Below are 19,337 nucleotides of genomic sequence, written 5' to 3'. Positions count from 1 at the left end.
TTTGCTCCTTTGCACCCCATTATTTCTCTCTACCTTGCACATTCTTCCACTGCAAATCTACCATTCCAGTGTTTTACTTGCTATATTGTATTTACTTCGCCACCATGTCCTTTTTTTTTTTTTAACTTTACCTCCCTTATCGCACCTCATTTGTTCACATTGTATATAGACTTATTTTTCTACTGTATTATAGACTGTTTGATTTACTCCATGTGTAACTCTGTGTTGTTGTATGTGTCAAACTGCTTTGCTTTATCTTGGCCAGGTCGCAATTGTAAATGAGAACTTGTTCTCAAGTTGCCTACCTGGTGAAATAAAATAAATACAAAAATTGTGAAATTGATGATAAGGCCACTTTAGTGTACGAGCTATTTGAAAAGACCATCTGAAATGTTCAGCCTGTTTTGGTGGGTTGGCAGCCTGGTTTCATAGACAAGACCTAACATAGTAAATGTAAATCCGGGAAAACACAAATTAGTATGATATGTAACCATACCAAATGTAACATAAAACCGGTTACTTAAGGCAAACACGAAAGTAGGGTCGTTGGTCTGGGTGAGTGTATAACACAAACGTCTAGCAACCCAAATGTTGCGTGGTCAAATCTCATCACGGAACACTTTTAGCTAATTAGCAACTACTTACTACTTTTTAGCTATTTTGCAACTATTTAGCATGTTAGCTAACCCTTCCCCTAACCTAACCTAGCTAACATTATCCACCTAGCTAACAGACACAACACATTGTAATTGGTAACATATCATATGAATTGGATGGATATAAACAAATGTATAATTACAATACGAAACATATCATATTACATTTACTGGAGTCCAGGTTGGGGATGAAGCTTTGACCTCCCAATAGTTTACGGTCTGACCTCACCAGGCAGTAAACCTATTTGCCAATAACAGATCGTTTTCAGGTTTCCCTCACCCAGACAGTCCTAGCAAAATTATTGCTTGATACATTCCTCTTGCTAAGAAGCTATTTGTTTCTTTTAGACCATTTTGATAAATTTCAAACACAGTAAGGGACTTAATTGTTACCCAGAAATTATTTGATATTGAAGTAAAAACGGCTACATGGGGCCTTTAATAAAGTGTTTTAAGAAATGCTGTGTCCTTTCCCGGGACATTCTTGGCAATGAAGGATAACGTCAGTGACATTCATAAGGGAAATCAACATTCTCAAAGTTCTTCAGAAACTACTTTTCTTGAGATCTGGACCTCAGTGCGCCAACCACGCACTTCATTTTGCTTGCAGAGTCCTATAGTATAGACAGTATAGATTTGCGTCTGTCTCCGCAGATTGTCCGTCACCTCTAGCCGCATGTGGGAGTCTCATCCCCGTCAGAGTCGCTGTCTCTCTCGCTGCAGCTTGGCTTGAGGATAGAGTGTGGCAGGCAGAGCGGGCTGGCGGTGGTTGCAGTGGTGAAAGTGCTCCACGCGTCCGGGCTAGAAGGCTGGCTTAAAGATCGCCCATAGCTGTCACCGTACGGAACTGCATATAGAGGAGATAACAGTAATAACAATAATAACTATTATAATAACAGTAACAGTAATAACTATAGCAAAGTGACCACTCACAGGTGTCTGCACTGGCAATTAATTGACATTCATGTGTCCGAGCCTTTTAACTGGATTTTATTTGAGCTAGTAATACCTTAACATATCAGCCTAAGCCTAAACACTATATATTTTAAGCCACCAATAAATTACAATTAACAATGCTGCAATACAAAATAGGCTACATTATCCCCTTACAATGCTCTGTAAGTACTTTGAGATACCATGAGAAGAATCAACATGTTACTTGTGGCTACTTATAGTATAGTGCCCCGTTATATATACTTTATTTCCCCAAACCTTCAGATAAAGTCATTGAGTGACAATCCTCTCACCACTGAGGAAGGTCTGTTTGCCGCTGCTGGTCTCCAGACAGAGCTGAGGCGAGGGTCTCTTCGGGGTAGACACGGAACTCTTGAGACTGGGGACAAAGGTGGAGCAGGTGTCCAAGTCCCGACACACCCTGTCCTGGGTGTAGGTGATGGAGGACTTAGACGGAGTGCAGCCCATCACTACCCCTTCTGCTTGCTGCTGCTATAGTCCATGAGGAAAGGAGCACTCTACTGCACGTGTTCTGCTGAGAGACTGAGTGGGGGAGGAGAGAGGGTGAAAGGGAGAGAGGGAGGCTAGTAGAGTGCAGTGGGTGAGTGTTATGTGTGTATGTATGAGAGGGGGATAAGTGGAGTAGTTGAGTGAGAACTCTGGTGGTTGTCAGGGGCGCAGCTAGAATCCTTGCTTTAGTTGTCAGGAAGGCGATCGAGAGTAGTAACCAGCCCTCATTTGAAGCAGCACAAGGAGAAAAATCAGAAATTAAACATCACTCCTCCCTTCCATCTGACCTTTAAAGTGTGTGTGACGTTTTGCCTTGGTTCTCCAAAAAGACGGCGTCACAAAGACCCCCAAAACGTGCTTTTCTCTATTACATGGCTGTGTGAGTAGACTTGAGCACTATATCCTGACAGCTCGAGATGTAAAACAAAGACACTGAGCATTACTTTCGACGATGGTGATGAAGTGGTTAAGTAGGGACCAAATAAGATAATGGTACGCTTCGTGACAATCATTGGGCTTGGCTGCTTGAAATGAATGGAAATCTGACTGCCCACTTGGTTGATCGACCAAGATCATTACTTGGAACAGGAACCATTGATTTAGTTTCTATTCGATTCCATAATGCATGTCTCGGTCCTAACTTCTGTTGTTTGTGCATCTCTGCGGAACTCCCATTATTTATGAAACTGAAGTTCAAGGGGGCTGTGCATAATGTGTAGTGCGTTGACTTAAAATGAGATCATGTTTCTACCATCAAATTGATGTAGCCATGTAGGTGTTGCATAATTACACAATATTGATAACGCAAATAGGTTGACACGATGTACTGTATAATTACCATATCAATAACACTAGGGGAAGATTAAAATACTGGGGTCTGTTGACAAACTTCACCTCTCAATGGTTTGTATTTTCATGACTGACATACCTGAGTGTTATTACACAAGCATTTTTGTTTTGGAATTTAACAGTTAAACTCAAGGGACAATTGATAACATGAGATCATCTCCCTCTCAATGCTTTCAAGTATTACTATCAAGAGACAAAGCTTGCCAGGATTACAATGATCACAGAAATAAATATAAAAAGATAAATGCATGGTTTATTGTAGGAATTACCAACAATATTTTCATCAAAAAGTTCTGGCATTCAGACAGTTTTGTTTATTCAAAGTAAAAATCCAGAGGTAAGCATCCCACATGTTCCTGCTAGGAGGCAGGGATACGGGGCAGTCAGTTGGAGCTCAAAAGATGTTGCGGCTGCATTCATTCCGTTCAGTCAAGCATCCGAGGACAATGTCTCTGCTTTCCCCACTTCTTCAAACTACCTACCTGAGGCCCTATTCCAAACCAATCACTCACCCCACATCCCTGGGCCCTTGGGAATCTGAAAGGACTGGATTACCGGGAGCAATATTAATTCAGCCGCAAAAAAATGTAATTTTACTATACGGTAGAAAACCAGTTGGACTAGAGCTCAAATTTATGCTAAAAACTCTGCCTTACATTCTATTAAGCGAGACCCAGGTTGTTCCCCACCGCTTAAGCTACACCAATCCAATCATTTCAAATCCCAAAGAGGGGAAGTCGACAAGAAACCTAAAGATAAGTGCCAAAGGTCTGGTTTGGAATTGGTCCCACAACTGGTCACTACGACGATCATGTCAGTGACATTACGTGCTGGTGTCCGACATCGAGGTCTCAAGCATCATGTCGCTCTCGTACATGTCACACTCCAGGGGCAGCGAGCGCCGAAGGGGCGTGTCCAACGAGGCCTTGTCCTGATTGGACGGCAACGTCTCTAGGACCATGATGTCGCTCTCCTCCAGAAGTGGTGTGGCTCGAGCGTCACTGGGTTCCGTTGACATGTTCAGCATCTTCATCAACACTGGCGTGCTCAGCGTTCCACGGACTTTGTCCTTTATGTCCGTTCCTGAAAGACACATTACCATTAAAATGCTGAATGTACCATCAGTGTTCAAGTCTGAACTACCTTGTTCTTATAGTCAGTCTGTGAAGAGCTCCCTCAGTCATGAGCTGTGGCACCACATCGGTGAAAGTCTGCGCACGCGCACACACACACACGGCTCTCAATCCTTCAGTTTCCAGCCTAGCTACACTACAGCACCTTTCAAACATTATCCAGTGTTCTTTCCCTATATTTTGAAGTTGTGTGCGTTTATGAAAACATGAGTATTTCTTCTATATGTCATAATATCGGACCGTATTATGGCGGTTGTATATATATCGCCAGTTATCCCAAGTTATAACTCCCTGCAACCTTCCATCATGTGCTATCTTGCCTTGATCATTTATAAATGGTCAGCCATATTCTAGCTACATTATATGATCAAAAGTATGTAGACAACTGCTTGTCGAACATCTCAATCCAAAATAATGTGTATTAGTATGGAGTTGGTCCCCCCCTTTGCTGCTATAAAAGCCTGCAGGGCTCTGTGCAGGCCAGTCAAGTATTTCCACACCGATCTCGACAACCCATTTCTGTATGGACCTCGCCTTGTGCACGCACGGGGGCATTGTCATGCTAAAACAGGAAAGGGCCTTCCCTAAACGGTTGCCACAAAGTTGGAAGCACAGAATCGTATATAATGTCATTGTATGCTGTAGCGTTAAGATTTCCCGTCACTGGAACTAAGGGGCCTAGCCCGAACCATGAAAAACCTCCCAAAATCATTATTCCTCCCCCACAAAACTTTACAGTTGGCACTATGCATTGGGGCATCCACCAAACCCAGATTCGTCCATTGGACTGCTAGATGGTGAAGCATGATTAATCACTCCAGACAACGCGTTGCCACTGCTCCGGAGTCCAATGGCGGCAAGCTTTACGCCACTCCAGCTGATGCTTGGAATTGCGCATAGTTATCTTAGGCTTGTGTGCGGTTGCTCAGCCATGCAAACCCATTTCATAGAGCTCCCAACGAACAGTTATTGTGCGGACATTGCTTCCAGAGGCAGTTTGGAACTCAGTAGGTGAGTATTGTAACCGAGGACAGACACTTTTTATTTGATTTTATACGCTATGCACTCGGTGGTCATGTTCTGTGAGCTTGTGTGGCCTACCACTTCGCAGCTGAGCCGTTGTTGCTCCTAGACAATTCCATATCACAATAACAGCACACCGGGGCAGCTCTAGCAAGGCAGAAATTTGACAAACTGAGTTGGCATCCTATGACGGTAACGCATTGAAAGTCACTGAGCTCAAACCTACCGACAATGTTTGTCTATGGAGATATCATGGCTGTGTGCCCGATTTTATACACCTGCCAGCAACGGGTGTGGCCGAAATAGCCAAATCCAAAATTTGAAGGAGTGTCCATACTTTTATATATATATATATATATATATATTGTGTAAATGTTACAAAGTTGTACTCCTCTAGCTCCGCGTTTTCCAGCACCTTCATGGATGTCAGCCATAAAGAGCTGTTACTAATGACTGTATATAAACGCAGCAAAAAAATGTCCCTTAAGATCATTAGTAAAAATCCAAATAACTTCACAGATCTTCATTGTAAGGGGTTTAAAACAGTGTTTCCCATGCTTGTTCAAAGAACATTAATGAACATGCACCTGTGGAACGGTCGTTAAGACACTAACAGCTTACAGACGGTAGGTAATTAAGGTCACAGTTATGAAAACTTAGGACACTAAAGAGGCCTTTCTACTGACTCTGAAAAACACCAAAAGAAAGATGCCCAGGGTCTGTGCTCATCTGCGTGAACATGCCTTACTGCAAGGAGGCATGAGGACTGCAGATGTGGCCAGGGCAATAAATTGCAATGTCTGTACTGTGAGATGCCTAAGACAGCGCTACAGGGAGACAGGACGGACAGCTGATCATCCTCGCAGTGGCAGACCAGAGGGCTTGTAGGCCTGTTGTAATGCAGGTCCTCACCAGACATCACCTGCAACAACGTTGCCTATGTGCACAAACCCACCATCACTGGACCAGACAAGACTGGCAAAAAGTGCTCTTCACTGGCGAGTCATGGGGTGATGGTCAGATTCGCGTTTATCATTGAAAGAATAAGCATTACGCCGAGGCCTGTACTCTGGAGCGGGATCGATTTGGAGGTGGAGGGTGCGTTACAGGGAAGACATCCTCCTCCCTCATGTGGTACCCTTCCTGCAGGCTCATCCTGACATGACCCTCCAGCATGACAATGCCACCAGCCATATTGCTTGTTCTGTGCGTGATTTTCTGCAAGACAGGAATGTCAATCCCATTGAGCGCGTCTGGGACCGGTTGGATCGGCGGGTGAGGGCTAGAGCCATTCCCCCCAGAAATGTCCGGGAACTTGCAGGTGCCTTGGTGGAAGAGTGGGATAACATCTCATAGCAAGAACTGGCAAGTCTGGTGCAGTCCATGAGGAGGAGATGCACTGCAGTACTTAACGCAGCTGGTGGCCACACCAGAGACAGACTTTTACTTTTGACCCCCTCCTTTGTTCAGGGACACATTATTCTATTTCTGTCAGTCACAGGTCTGTGGAACTTGTTCAGTTTGTCTCAGTTGTTGAATCTTGTTATGTTCATACAAATATTTACATGTTAAGTTTGCTGAAAATAAACGCAGTTGACAGTGAGAGGACGTTTATTTTTCTAAGTTTATAATAACCATGATATCAAAGTAAACTTGGAGTCTCGTGATATGGTGCGTTCCTCCCACTACGACTCAGGAAAGCATGCAGTATTTGGCTACAGATTAAATGAGCTATGATGAAATTCACAGGGTGGCGAAAGTGCACGGTGAGGACCTTGATGCTCCTTTCCAATAAATATCGAGGTTCTTCTTCTGGTGACATTATGATCGATGCTCGGCTGCCATTTGGCAAAAATAATCTCTCTTCTGTTCATAATAATCTCATGTTGGCTATACCCGCACTGTATCTGCGAGCTGTTGGCTAGATCCCACGTGCCAATACCATTGGGCACATTCGCTATATAACGCAATATTTTTTGTGAAGAAAATGTGATGGAAAACCATTCACTACATGGGTATTTCACAACAAAAGTAATTTTATGTGCACTACATCACGCACAGCCTTTTATAAAAACATCTATGTTTTGAAAAATGCATGTAGATTTTACAATATTCACATGAAAATCTGTTCGCCAATTGAATATTAAAAACAGCTATAGTGTAGAAATATCACATTTTTAGCTGCACTGCCCCTTTAACACATGTAATTCACCCACAAGGCACACGCTAGCAACGAGACTAGGAAAAAGAAAAAACGAAAACTTAAAATCAACAGTTGCCTTGTATCAAGTCTGATGTTCATTGTTAAAAATACAAATGCTATTATTTTTTGTTTTGTTTGCATAGGTGTTCTAACATGGGTTGCAAAGTAGTTTTACCCATGTAGGAAGTTTGACCTATGTAGGCATCCGTGTCTCCAATGTACATCTCAATGCAGTGGCCGAGCATAGTCACAGAAAACGTGTCATCTCTTTTAAGACCGAGTGCCTGTCAAAAAGAAGCAAAACTCAATTGTTGTAATAACATACAAAAAAATGTATTCAACATATCACATGGTCATGTCAATGGATCCATGTCAATGGATTTAACATTTAAATAAAGGAACAAAAACACCCAAAAACTGAATAACAGTACCGTGTGAAAGTAGTCGATGGCGCTCTCGAAGTCTCCCATGAGGCTGTGCACATATCCGATGACCGAGTAGGTTGAGGCGTGCTGAGGGATGAGAACCAGGGCCTGGCGGTGGTACTCCAACGCCTGGTCATACTTCCTATTGGAGGACAGAACAAAATAACCAATCAGACAGTTCTCCCAGAGCCAATCTAGAGATCTGCCTGGTCTGGGTGTGTTCCACAGGAGGTTGGTGGCACCTTAATTGTGGAGGATGGGCTCCTGGTCATGGCTGGAGGAGAATAGGTGGAACCATGTGTTTGATAGCGTTCCAGACATTATTATGAGCCGTTCCTCCCCTCAGCAGCCCCCTGTGGTGTGTTCAGAGATCCAAAATAAGATGTAAACACATCTTCCTCTCTCAGACCCGTGTCCAAATAGTAGTAGTTTTCAAATTCACCACATAGGAAAACAGCCCATCATGTTTTGTACAAATCAAATACTGAACCATGTGTATGTCATTCGCAGGAGTTTGACTTAAACTGATTCAATCAATTGGTCAGTACACACTGCAGTTCGGTTAAGAAGCCTTTATTAAAATTAAAACAAAACATTAACTGCAAGGTGCAGATTACCAAAGATTGCCCTTTACATAAAGTACCCAAACCTTTTCAAAACCTCCACTTGTACCGCAAAGCCTCTCTCTAGATCTGCTGAGTGGCTCCTACGCATTATTCATGAACAGATCTGTGCATGAATACTCAATTAGAGACCTACTTATACAGAAGGACTGAGGAGAGCAAGTGTGTCTCTCTGAAAATAGTCAGAGGAGAGAGAGGTCCTATCACCTCCTCAGGCTCTCCACCTGAAATACCACTCAGGTTAATTTTGGATCCCTGTCCTTTAACGTAGTACCTGGAAGACAATAGATACATGCCTGCCTACCCATCCCATAAGTGTGATGAGAACATGGAAATTACAACAATGGCATCATAGGAGAGCTACAGATACAGAGATATGCCAGTCAGAATTTCCTTTCTGTTCAGTTCCATCCCCTCAAAAGATGTATGTCACAAAGCCAGCTATAAATGTTCTGGATGAGCTAAAGCTAGCTAGCTTCAGTATGCTCCACATTTCAGCTCAGGATTCATCCATAGCATAAAGGTGGATATCTAACCAACACCTTCCACATGTTGCACATGGACAACCCATTAGGATTCATACTCACTTCAGTTTTCGACAAACGTGACCCAGGTTGTTCAGGAGAGGCTCCCACTTGTCCACGGTCACCTGACAAATACAAAAACTGAAATCATGGCAAAAGAGGAATGTTTGCATTGAACAGAACTCTAAAACTGAATCTTACAACTCAACGATACTGGCTGCCAGTTCTTAACCCTCATACTATCGACTGGTAACCCAAAGGTGGTTTATTCAATTCTTAAAATTGACCAGGTCATTAACAAATCTAAATAATGTGTTTCTGTATCAATATAGACTTAAATATTCAAGACCTTTGGGGTCATTTTGACCTGTCACACACCCCCCCAAAAAAAATAATAATAATAATAATCTGACTACAGTAATTTCACAGATATTATTTGAATCTAGGTTTCTCTGGAAACATAAGATATCACCCCATGTGTGTATCATCTAAGAAGGCAAGTCATTCTAGCACAAATCTAAAAACACATCTTTATTTGAATCCAGGATTCTCTGGAGACCTAATAAGTTATCTATACCACCACCAGAGGGTGAAGGGGGACCTGTATAATTGATTTTGACTAGATAGACAGAACACCTGCAGTGATGATGCACCTTATGTAGCCTAGTGGTTAGTGTTGGAATAGTAACCAAAAGGTTGCAGGGTTGAATCTGTCGTTCTGACCCTAAAAAGGCAGTTAACCCCACTGTTCCTAGGCCGTCATTGAAAATAAGAATTGACGTGCCTAGTTAAATAAATATTTGTAAAAAATTAATAAAGATGTACACCTATGGTTATAAGTATAACCGTGAACAAAATTTTACCTTGAAATTAAAAAAAGTGTCAGTACTAAGAATACCTGGTAGAACTAATACAGAAATCAGCTACCCTCTATATGAACACAGTGCTCTAGTCATGTGTATTCTAAAAAAAAAAGAGCTATTTTACAGGAAATGTTATAAATACCAGAATTCCTATAATATTCTGTGTGAGACTTGTTATGGTATTTGGGTTACTGTACATTTGGTTTTAAGTGACTGAGGAGTTTGGCATGCTTTTTGAAACGTCCTACAGTAGGCCCTACCACTCCCAACGTCTAACTAGCAGGGATGCCAACACTGCCCGTAGGGTAAGTACATGTTTTAAAACATGTCTTATATTAACTAGGCAACTCAGTTAAGAACAAATTATTATTTACAATGACGGCCTACCACGGCCAAACCCTCCCCTAACCCAGACGACGCTGGGCCAATTGTGCGCCGCCCTATGGGATTCCCAATCATGGCCGGTTGTGATACAGCCCGGGATCGAACCAGGGTCTGTAGTGATGCCTCTAGCACTGAGATGCAGCGCCTTAGAGCGCTGCGCCACTCAGGAGCCACAAAATAATATATCTTTATGAGCATATAACTTGTACTTGCCAACCTTCCTTACCCATTAGAATTGACCCCTAACTTTTGCTCTCATCTCTCCTGTCCAGGTGCCATCTCCCTCTGTTGTACATAGGGCTGGAGTATGGCCTTACTAACAACTCTAAACTGGCCGAGCGCTTCTTCAGCCAGGCCTTGAGCATCGCACCAGAAGACCCCTTTGTCATGCACGAGGTGGCCGTGGTAGCCTTCCAGAACGGAGAGTAACACGCATATTATTATTTTTGCATGGTCTCTATGCACACTCACAGGGCCCTGCACACAGACACTCCAACACAAACAATCACTCACACACAAATATACTGACTACACACACATACCCAATCAGCAAATACCTGCTACTCTGTTTATCATATATCCGGATGCCTAGTCACCTTATGCTTATACATATCTACCTCTATCACTCCAATATCCCTTCACATTGTAAATATGGTACTGGAACTGACTGACCGTGTGTGTGTGTGTGTTATGCTTGCTTTCTCGTGTTAATTTTATTTCTAGTGTGTTTGTTGTTTTTAGTATTACATTGTTATTGGGCATTTCACCATACTTGTACATGGGATATTAAAACTTAAATGGGGAAAATGTATATTTTTGTTTTACAGAATATGCAAATGACCTGTAATTGTGCTAAAAGTCTTCTGGTAATTTTGATTCTCCAGATAACATTACTACATGTCTTCTACTGTTTTAATAACAATGAAGTTAACATTTATGCTATGATTGTTGCTTTTTCCCCCCAATAGTTTCTTATTGGGGTCAAAGTGAACCCAGTTGGTAATCCATGCATGGAAAATATGTTGGTCGTATGATTAAGAAGTCCCAAAACTTAAAAGATTTGAGCATGATACGTGGCTCTGGATTGAAATGAGCAGCTACCTCGTTCCCAATGGCTTTGATCTTGTCCATGGCATCCAGGAACAACTTCTCGGCTGTTTTCCAGCTGAAAAGGGAAGAACCGAAGACATTTCAGCAAAATCCACACGAATAAATAAAAAATAAATAAGGCAATAGTACCTTTCACACATCGTGTCAGCCTGAACAGTACTGTGCTCATTCAAATGGTCTTTTCCAGCAGTTCCAGCAACTATGGTGGACACGTTGCCAGGTACAGCTGTTGGATCATCTTTTCCCGACTAAATAGACAGAACCCGTGTTTTTAGTCACAACCTAATCTCTGTTAACCCAGAAGTAAAATCTTACGTAATTTGGTCAGCTGCGTCTAAGAGTTCGAAGTTCAGATTTCCGGCAAAGATGTCGCGACCCTCACAAAAGGAAAAGTACTCAGCCAAATGTGTGCACGTGGAGGTATTCTATATCATATTCGGGTGCACGTGCCTGTCTGTGTGTGAGTAGAAACACACATTATCCCAGTATGTGTTAGGGCCAGGATGATGCCAGTATCGCGACACCCATTAGTATCGTGACAAGGAAAAACAAGAAGCAAATTCTACTTCAGAAAAACAGCCCATTGTTACACATACAGCAGGGTTTTAAAGGACTAAAGACATTGGTCTGCTTTGTGTTTTCATTTTTGACATGGAAAAAATATTGCAATACTGGAATCATCTTATGTTATAATGTCGCATGCACAAGTATGGTGAAATGCAAAATAATGTAAATTCTAAAAACAAAATCACATGAGAAAGCAAGCATCACAGTCAGTCGGTTCCAGTACCATATTTACAATGTGAAGGGATATTGGATTGATAGTGGTAGATATGTGTAAACATGAGGTGACTAGGCATCAGGATAAACAGTTGAAGTCAGAAGTTCACATACACCTTAGCCAAATACATTTAAACTCAGTTTTTCACAATTCCTGACATTTAATCCTAGTAAAAACTCTGTCTTAGGTCAGTTAGGATCACCACTATTTTAATAATGTGAAATGTCAGAATAATAGAGAGAATGATTTATTTCAGCTTTCACATTCCCAGTGGGTCAGAAGTTTACATACACTCAATTAGTATTTGGTAGCATTGCCTTGAAATAGTTTAACTTGGGTCAAACGTTTTGGGTAGCCTTCCACAAGCTTCACAGAATAAGTTGGGTGAATTCTGGCCCATTCATCCTGACAGAGCTGGTGTAACAGAGTCAGGTTTGTAGGCCTCCTTGCTTGCACATGCTTTTTCAGTTCTGCCCACACATTTTTTAGGTCAGGGCTTTGTGATGGCCACTCCAATACCTTGACTTTGTTGTCCTTAAGCCATTTTGCCACAACATTGGAAGTATGCTTGTGGTCATTGTCCATTTGGAAGACCCATTTGCAACAAAGCTTTAACTTCCTGACTGATGCCTTGAGATATTGTTTGAAAATATCCACATAATTTTCCTACCTCATGATGCCATCTATTTTGTGATGTGAACCAGTCCCTCCTGCAGCAAAGCACCCCCACAACATGATGCTGCCACCCCTGTGCTTCACGGTTGGGATGGTGTTCTTCAGCTTGCAAGCACCCCCCTTTTTCCTCCAAACATAATGATGGTCATTGTGGCCAAACAGTTCCATTTTTGTTTCATCAAACCAGAGGACATTTCTCCAAAAAGTTGCTGAGCGGCCTTTCAGGTTATGCCGATATAGGGCTCATTTTACTGTGGATATAGATACAAAAGTATCTTCACAAGGTCCTTTGCTGTTGTTCTGGGATTGAGTTGCACTTTTCACACCAAAGTACGTTCATCTCTAGGAGACCGAACGCGTCGCCTTCCTGAGCGGTATGACGGCTGCGTGGTCCCATGGTGTTTATACTTGCGTACTATTGTTTGTACAGATGAACGTGGTTCCGTCAGGCGTTTGGAAATTGCTCCCAAGGACGAACCAGACTTGTGGAGGTCTACAATTTTTTTTATGAAGTCTTGGCTGATTTCTTTTGATTTTCCCATGATGTCAAGCAAAGAGGCACTGAGATTGAAGGTAGGCCTTGAAATACATCCACAGGTACACCTCCAATTGACTCAATGATGTCAATTAGCCTAACAGAAGCTTCTAAAGCCATGACATAATTTTCTGTAATTGTCCAAGCTGTTTAAAGGCACAGTCAATTTAGTGTATGTAAACTTCTGACCCACTGGAATTGTGATACAGTGAATTATAAGTGAAATAATCTGACTGTAAACAGTTGTTGGAAAAATTACTTGTTTCATGCACAAAGTAGATGACTTAACAGACTTGCCAAAACTATAGTTTGTTAACAAGAAATGTGTGGAGTGGTTGAAAAACAAGTTAATGACTCCAACCTAAGTGTATGTAAACTTCCGACATCAACTGTATGATAAACAGAGTAGCAGCAGCGTATATGCTGATTGGATGTCAGTGGGTGTGTGTGTGTGTGTGTGTGTGTATAGAGTCAGTATAAATGTATGTGCATATTATGACTGTGAGCAAATGATGGAGTGAGTGTTTGTGTTGGAGTGTCAGTGTGCCCGAGTGTGCAGGGACCTGTGAGTGTGCATAGAGACCATGCTAAAATAATATTCTGCGTGTTACTCACTCTCCGTTCTGGAAGGCTACCACGGCCACCTCGTGCATGACAAAGGGGTCTTCTGGTGCGATGCTCAAGGCCTGGCTGAAGAAGCGCTCGGCCAGTTTAGAGTTGTTAGTAAGGCCATACTCCAGCCCTATGTACAACAGAGGGAGATGGCACCTGGACAGGAGAGATGATAGCAAAGGTTAGGGGTCAATTGGGGCGGCAGGGTAGCCTAGTGGTTAGATCCCCGAGCTGACAAGGTACAAATCTGTCGTTCTACCCCTGAACAGGCAGTTAACCCACTGTTCCTAGGCCGTCATTGAAAATAACTTTTTCACACACATCCTGTTCTGTGGGGGTATCTGGGTGTCCATGTGCGTGTGTGGAAGGGAAGTCTGGGTTCAATAACAGTACATACCCCTTCATCAGTTGCGCAGCGGTGAAGTAAGCAGCCATGGCCTGGTCGTGTTCACTCTCCACCGCAAACGAGTGACCGTAGGCGATCCATGCCGGACCGTACGTCCGCTCCAGAGTTGTTGCCTTGCTGCGGGAGACAGAATTAGGATGTTAGTGTAAATAAGAAATATTCTACTCAGTCACGGAACGAATGCAGAGTAAATATTATTATTATTAATATGCAAGTAATATAGTACCAGTCAAAAGTTGACACTTACTCATACCAGGGTTATTCTTAATTTTCTACATTGTAGAAGAATAGTGACGACATTACAACTATGGAATCATGTAGTAACCAAAAAAAGTAACCACCTTTATGACAGCTTTGCACACTTGGCATTCTCTCAACCAGCTTAAGGTAGTCAGTCACCTGGAATGCATTTCAAATAACAGGTGTGCCTTGTTAAGTTGTGGAGTTTCTTTCCTTCTTAATATGTTTGAGCCAATAAGTTGTGCTGTGACAAGGTAGGGGTGGTATACAGAAGATGGTCTTTTATCAAATAGGACTAAGTCCATTTGATGGCAAGAACAGCTCAAATAAGCAAAGAGAAATGACAGTCCAGCATTACTTTACGACATGAAGGTCAGTCAAGACGGAACGTTTCAAGAACTGAAAGTTTCTTCAAGTTAAGTCACAAAAACCAAGCTCTATTATGGAACCGGCTCTCATGAGGACCGACACAGGAAAGAAGACCCAGAGTTACCTCTGCTGCGGAGGATAAGTTCATTAGATACCAGCCTCAGAAATTGCAGGCCAAATAAATGCTACAGAGTTCAAGTAACAAACATCAACTGTTCAGAGAAGACTGCATGAAATCAGGCCTTCATGGTCAAATTGCTGCAAAGAATCCCCTACTAAAGGACACCAATAAGAGGAAAAGACTTGCTTGGGACAAGAAACATGAGCAATGGACATTAGACCAGTGGAAATCTGTCCTTTGGTCTGATGAGTCCAAATTTGAGATTTTTGGTTGAAATAGCCATGTCTTTGTGGGACGCAGAGTAGGTGAACAGATGATCCCTGCATGTGAGGTTCCCACTGTGTAGCATGGAGGTGGTGTGATGGTGCCTTGCTGGTAACACTGTGATTTATTTAGAATTCAAAGCACACTTAACCAGCATACGCCATCCCATCTGGTTTGCGCTCAGTGGGACTATCATTTATTTTTCAACAGGACAATGACCCAACAAACCTCCAGGCTGTGTAAGGGCTATTTGAACAAGGATAATGATGGATTGCTACATCAGATGACCTGGCCTCCACAATCACCCAGCCTCAACCCAATTAAGATGGTTTGGGATGAGTTGGACTGCAGAGTGAAGGAAAAGCAGCCAACAAGTGCTCAGCATATGTGGTAACTCCTTCAAGACTGTTGGAAAAGCATTCCAGGTGAAGCTGGTTGAGAGAATGCCAAGCGTGTGCAAAGCTGTCATCAAGGCAAAGGGTGGCTACTTCAAATAATATCAAATATAAAATATATGATTTGTTGAACACTTTTTTGGTTACTACATGATTCCATATGTGTCATGTCATATTTTAATGTCTTCCCTATTATTGTATAATGTAGAAAATAGTAAAAATAAAGTCAGGTAAAAACCCTTGAATGAGTAGGTGTCTCCAAACTTGTGATTCATCAGCAAGTGAATGAATCAAAAAATATTTGGATATCAACGTCTGACTGCTGAATAGGCCTGGCAATAAGAACATGGTATCTGGTACCTGAGATATCTACGAGCGTGTTCATTTTTGTGACCGACCATTAGATAGTAGCATCCCACAGCAAACCAAGAGACCTGGATGAAAACAATGCTTACCATTTGGTTAGTGATCAAATATTAATTCCATTAAAAAAAACATACTGTACCAATCAGAGCTTGGACATATGCCATGTCAAGATGCAAGTATAGAGGGGTATCACAGGAGGTTGGTGGCACCTTAATTGGGGAGGAGGGACTCGGGTAATGGCTGGTAACAGGATGAGTGGAACGGTATCAAACACGTGGTTTGTAGGTGTTTGATGCCATTCCATTTTCTCCAGCCATTATTATGAGCAGTATTCCCCTCAGCAGCCTCTTGTGGCAGGTATACTCATAGCAGAGGAAAGTATTGGGAAACAAAGCAGGGGTTATACTTACTGGGTTGTTGGGATACAAGTCCACAAGCTTGTGTGAAAGGTAAAACAGTTCTGTAGGGGAATAAAGAGCAGAGAATCAGGGTACATATTTTTTTCTCTCGAAACAATTTAGATGTACATTTATCTTTCATGAGTATGTATGAATAAACACACTTAAAAGGAGAGCATCAACCGTATTACCATTTGCTTTGCTGAGCTCCACCAGTGTTCCTATATGAACAGGTAAACAGTTGGCATGGAATGGGTCTTTCACCATCACCCTTGAAGAAACAAAACATTCAGGTGATATGTAGACAGGGCCAAATTATAAGTATGCAACTTATACCCTATTCACAGAACTGAGCTGAGAGAATAATATTCCAACAGACATGCACTGAGTGTACAAAACATTAAGAACTCCTGTTCTTTCCATGACAGACTGACCAGGTGAAAGCTATGATCTCTTATTTAGGTCACTTGTTAAATCCACTTCAATCAGTGTAGATGAAGGGGAGGAGACAAGTTAAAGAAGGAATTTTAAGCCTTAAGAAAATTGAGACATGGATTGTGTGTGTGCATTTCAGAGGGTGAATGGGCAAGACAAAAGATTTAAGTGCCTTTGAACGGGGTATTAGTTGCCGGGGCACTGTTTATGTCAAGAACTGCAACGCTGCTGGGTTTTTCACACTAAACAGTTTCCGTGTGTATCAAGATGTGTCCACCACCCAAAGGACATCCAGCCAATTTGACAACTGTGGGAAGCAATGGAATCAACATGGGCCAGCATCACAGTGGAACACTTTCAACACCTTGTAAGAGTCCATGGCCGATTAATTGAGGCCGTTCTAAGGCAAAAGGGGGTGCAGATTAATATTAGGAAGGTGTTCCTCATGTTTTGTACACTCAAGTGTATATCATAAGATCTTGTGAAAAAAAAAAGTTTTGGCTGTTTTAACACCTGCAGACTCATCTTAAAGTAACCCATACCAACGAACTGAAGTAGTTTTGTGCCAACAATTCGTTAAATATGTGTCCCCCAAAAATGTCATATCTCCTAAATATAGGACAGACATTTCACAACCTTAAGATTTTTCAATGCTTCTAATGGGCTATGGTAGTAAGGCCAAATTCAATATTTCATCAAATAATATATTTGTTTTTATACCGGAAGGGGTCTTGAAATCTTAAATCAAATAGCTAAATGGGGGGGGGACTTAGACTGAGGTTATAAACAAACAAAAAGGTTAGTTTTGCAAATTAACACCAGCAGACTGCCAATAAATCTCAAGAGGAGCCGGTCTATTTATTTATATTTAAAAGGTTAAGGTGGGCCAGCGATTAGTTATCAAACTTACATGGATGTGAGTTTGTAGCACATTTTGAAGTCGCAGTTGTAATAATGCCTCTCTGCGATGGAGACCACCACATCCAAGTTGTCCTGGAGACCGTTGACCATCTCTGGGACCACCATATCACTGGGTTTGTTATACTGAGGGAAGGAAAGAGGAATGGAAGGAGGGACAAAAACAAAAAGGGTGGGGAGAACATTTTAGGATTATGCTGTCATGGTTACTGGTTGACTGACAAGGGCAGCTGTAGATGACCAATACGACAATAGGAGTAATTGTAATATGGTTCATTCTGAACTATAGGGCAAAATCCAAAGCGATATGCGATGACCTACTGTGGCGGTTGTGAGATTCTTTCTGCCGGTTATTGTCATGCAAAAGACTGTTCGTCTCACGGTAAATGACCGTTACCTTAAGCAAGTTAAGCCTCTAGGCCTCCACGCATACCAAGTGGCTGATGCGTGCCTTTGGAATATCTACAATTTAAAAAATCTGATTTATCAATTTAATATACACCATCACAATAAATCCATGATTTATTTTAGTCAGGTCTAAAGAAACATGATACAAAGAAAATGTATTTCAGAAGAACAGAATACGAGTTTGCCTACTGTATGTTATCTGGCTTGTTCATTTGACAGACAAGATATGCTTAGAAGACCCGTGCCATTATTTAATATTATTTAATTTTATAGTAAGAACAATGATACTCAACATGAATGAAATTGATATTTTCCCATTCTGGAGAGAGTGCTCATACGTGGCTACGTTGAGCATAAAAGTGATCATTTGAAACAGGTCCTATATTTAGTTATTTGGCAACTTCAGTTGTGAATGATAAGAATGTCTTAGAAAATCAAAACATGGGCTGCATGATGCGACTATAGGCTATTGATGATTTAACAAATTGCAAGAAATGCTTGCCGCAGGCTGCACAGCTGTTCTATCATATTTTCACTCATCAGACTATACTTAATTTAATCTGGTCTTCACTAAAATATGTCAAATTAGAACATCCCATTATCAAATGGGCAGGATAAAAAATAAAAAGTAATCTGTATGCAACTGAATAGTGAACGGGGGCGTGCGCTTTCCCGCCAGTCCGTTTTTCAATGATGGCGCTACTTCGGTTTTATAGTGGTGCATGTGCATAACACGAGCAGCTGAGAAGTCAAATATGAACACACTTATTCCACTCCACGCCTCAACCACTGTTTTGAGGAGCATGCGTTGGCTGTGTGACAGGTGATATTCCACCCAAACTGTATGCCATGGGCTCTCCAACCCAGTTCCTGCAGCTACCCAGTGATTCATTTGGAAAGTGAAATCTGTTCAGGAACGTCGACAGTAAAATTTCTTCACAACAAAACATTTAAACTGTTGACAACCCCTCTGCGCACTCCATAAAGGAATAAAGGAGCGCAAGGAGAGATGGAAACACATGGAGATATATTCTGTATAGCTAAAAAGGTAATGTGTCATCCAATTATTTTTTTAAATATATTTAAGTTCCTTTTACTAGGCTATTCAAAATCAAATACAAATTCCGTATAATAATAGGCTAACTGAGCCGCCCTGC

At 41.8% G+C, this 19,337-nt stretch overlaps 1 protein-coding gene across 2 annotated transcripts in view; it reads right to left on the bottom strand.

Annotated features, from left to right (window-relative positions):
* Positions 1–3,202: 3,202 nt before the first annotated feature.
* Positions 3,203–19,337, bottom strand: part of LOC112225065 (cell division cycle protein 16 homolog) — a 35,515-nt gene continuing 19,380 nt past the window's right edge. For both annotated transcript variants that reach the window (XM_024388651.2, XM_024388652.2), the window contains exons 8-18: positions 17,765–17,898; positions 16,611–16,690; positions 16,432–16,481; positions 16,016–16,089; positions 14,258–14,383; positions 13,864–14,016; positions 11,249–11,312; positions 8,964–9,025; positions 7,760–7,895; positions 7,504–7,612; positions 3,203–4,052 (exon numbers count right to left, since the gene is read on the bottom strand). In XM_024388651.2, the coding sequence (XP_024244419.1) occupies positions 3,793–4,052; positions 7,504–7,612; positions 7,760–7,895; positions 8,964–9,025; positions 11,249–11,312; positions 13,864–14,016; positions 14,258–14,383; positions 16,016–16,089; positions 16,432–16,481; positions 16,611–16,690; positions 17,765–17,898 (1,248 nt within the window). In that variant the 3' untranslated portion in view covers positions 3,203–3,792. The remainder of the gene's footprint in view (positions 4,053–7,503; positions 7,613–7,759; positions 7,896–8,963; positions 9,026–11,248; positions 11,313–13,863; positions 14,017–14,257; positions 14,384–16,015; positions 16,090–16,431; positions 16,482–16,610; positions 16,691–17,764; positions 17,899–19,337) is intronic.

Source organism: Oncorhynchus tshawytscha, linkage group LG26, assembly GCF_018296145.1.
Source record: "Oncorhynchus tshawytscha isolate Ot180627B linkage group LG26, Otsh_v2.0, whole genome shotgun sequence".
Lineage (NCBI taxonomy): Eukaryota > Metazoa > Chordata > Actinopteri > Salmoniformes > Salmonidae > Oncorhynchus > Oncorhynchus tshawytscha.
This window is presented reverse-complemented; position numbering and strand designations above follow the sequence as displayed.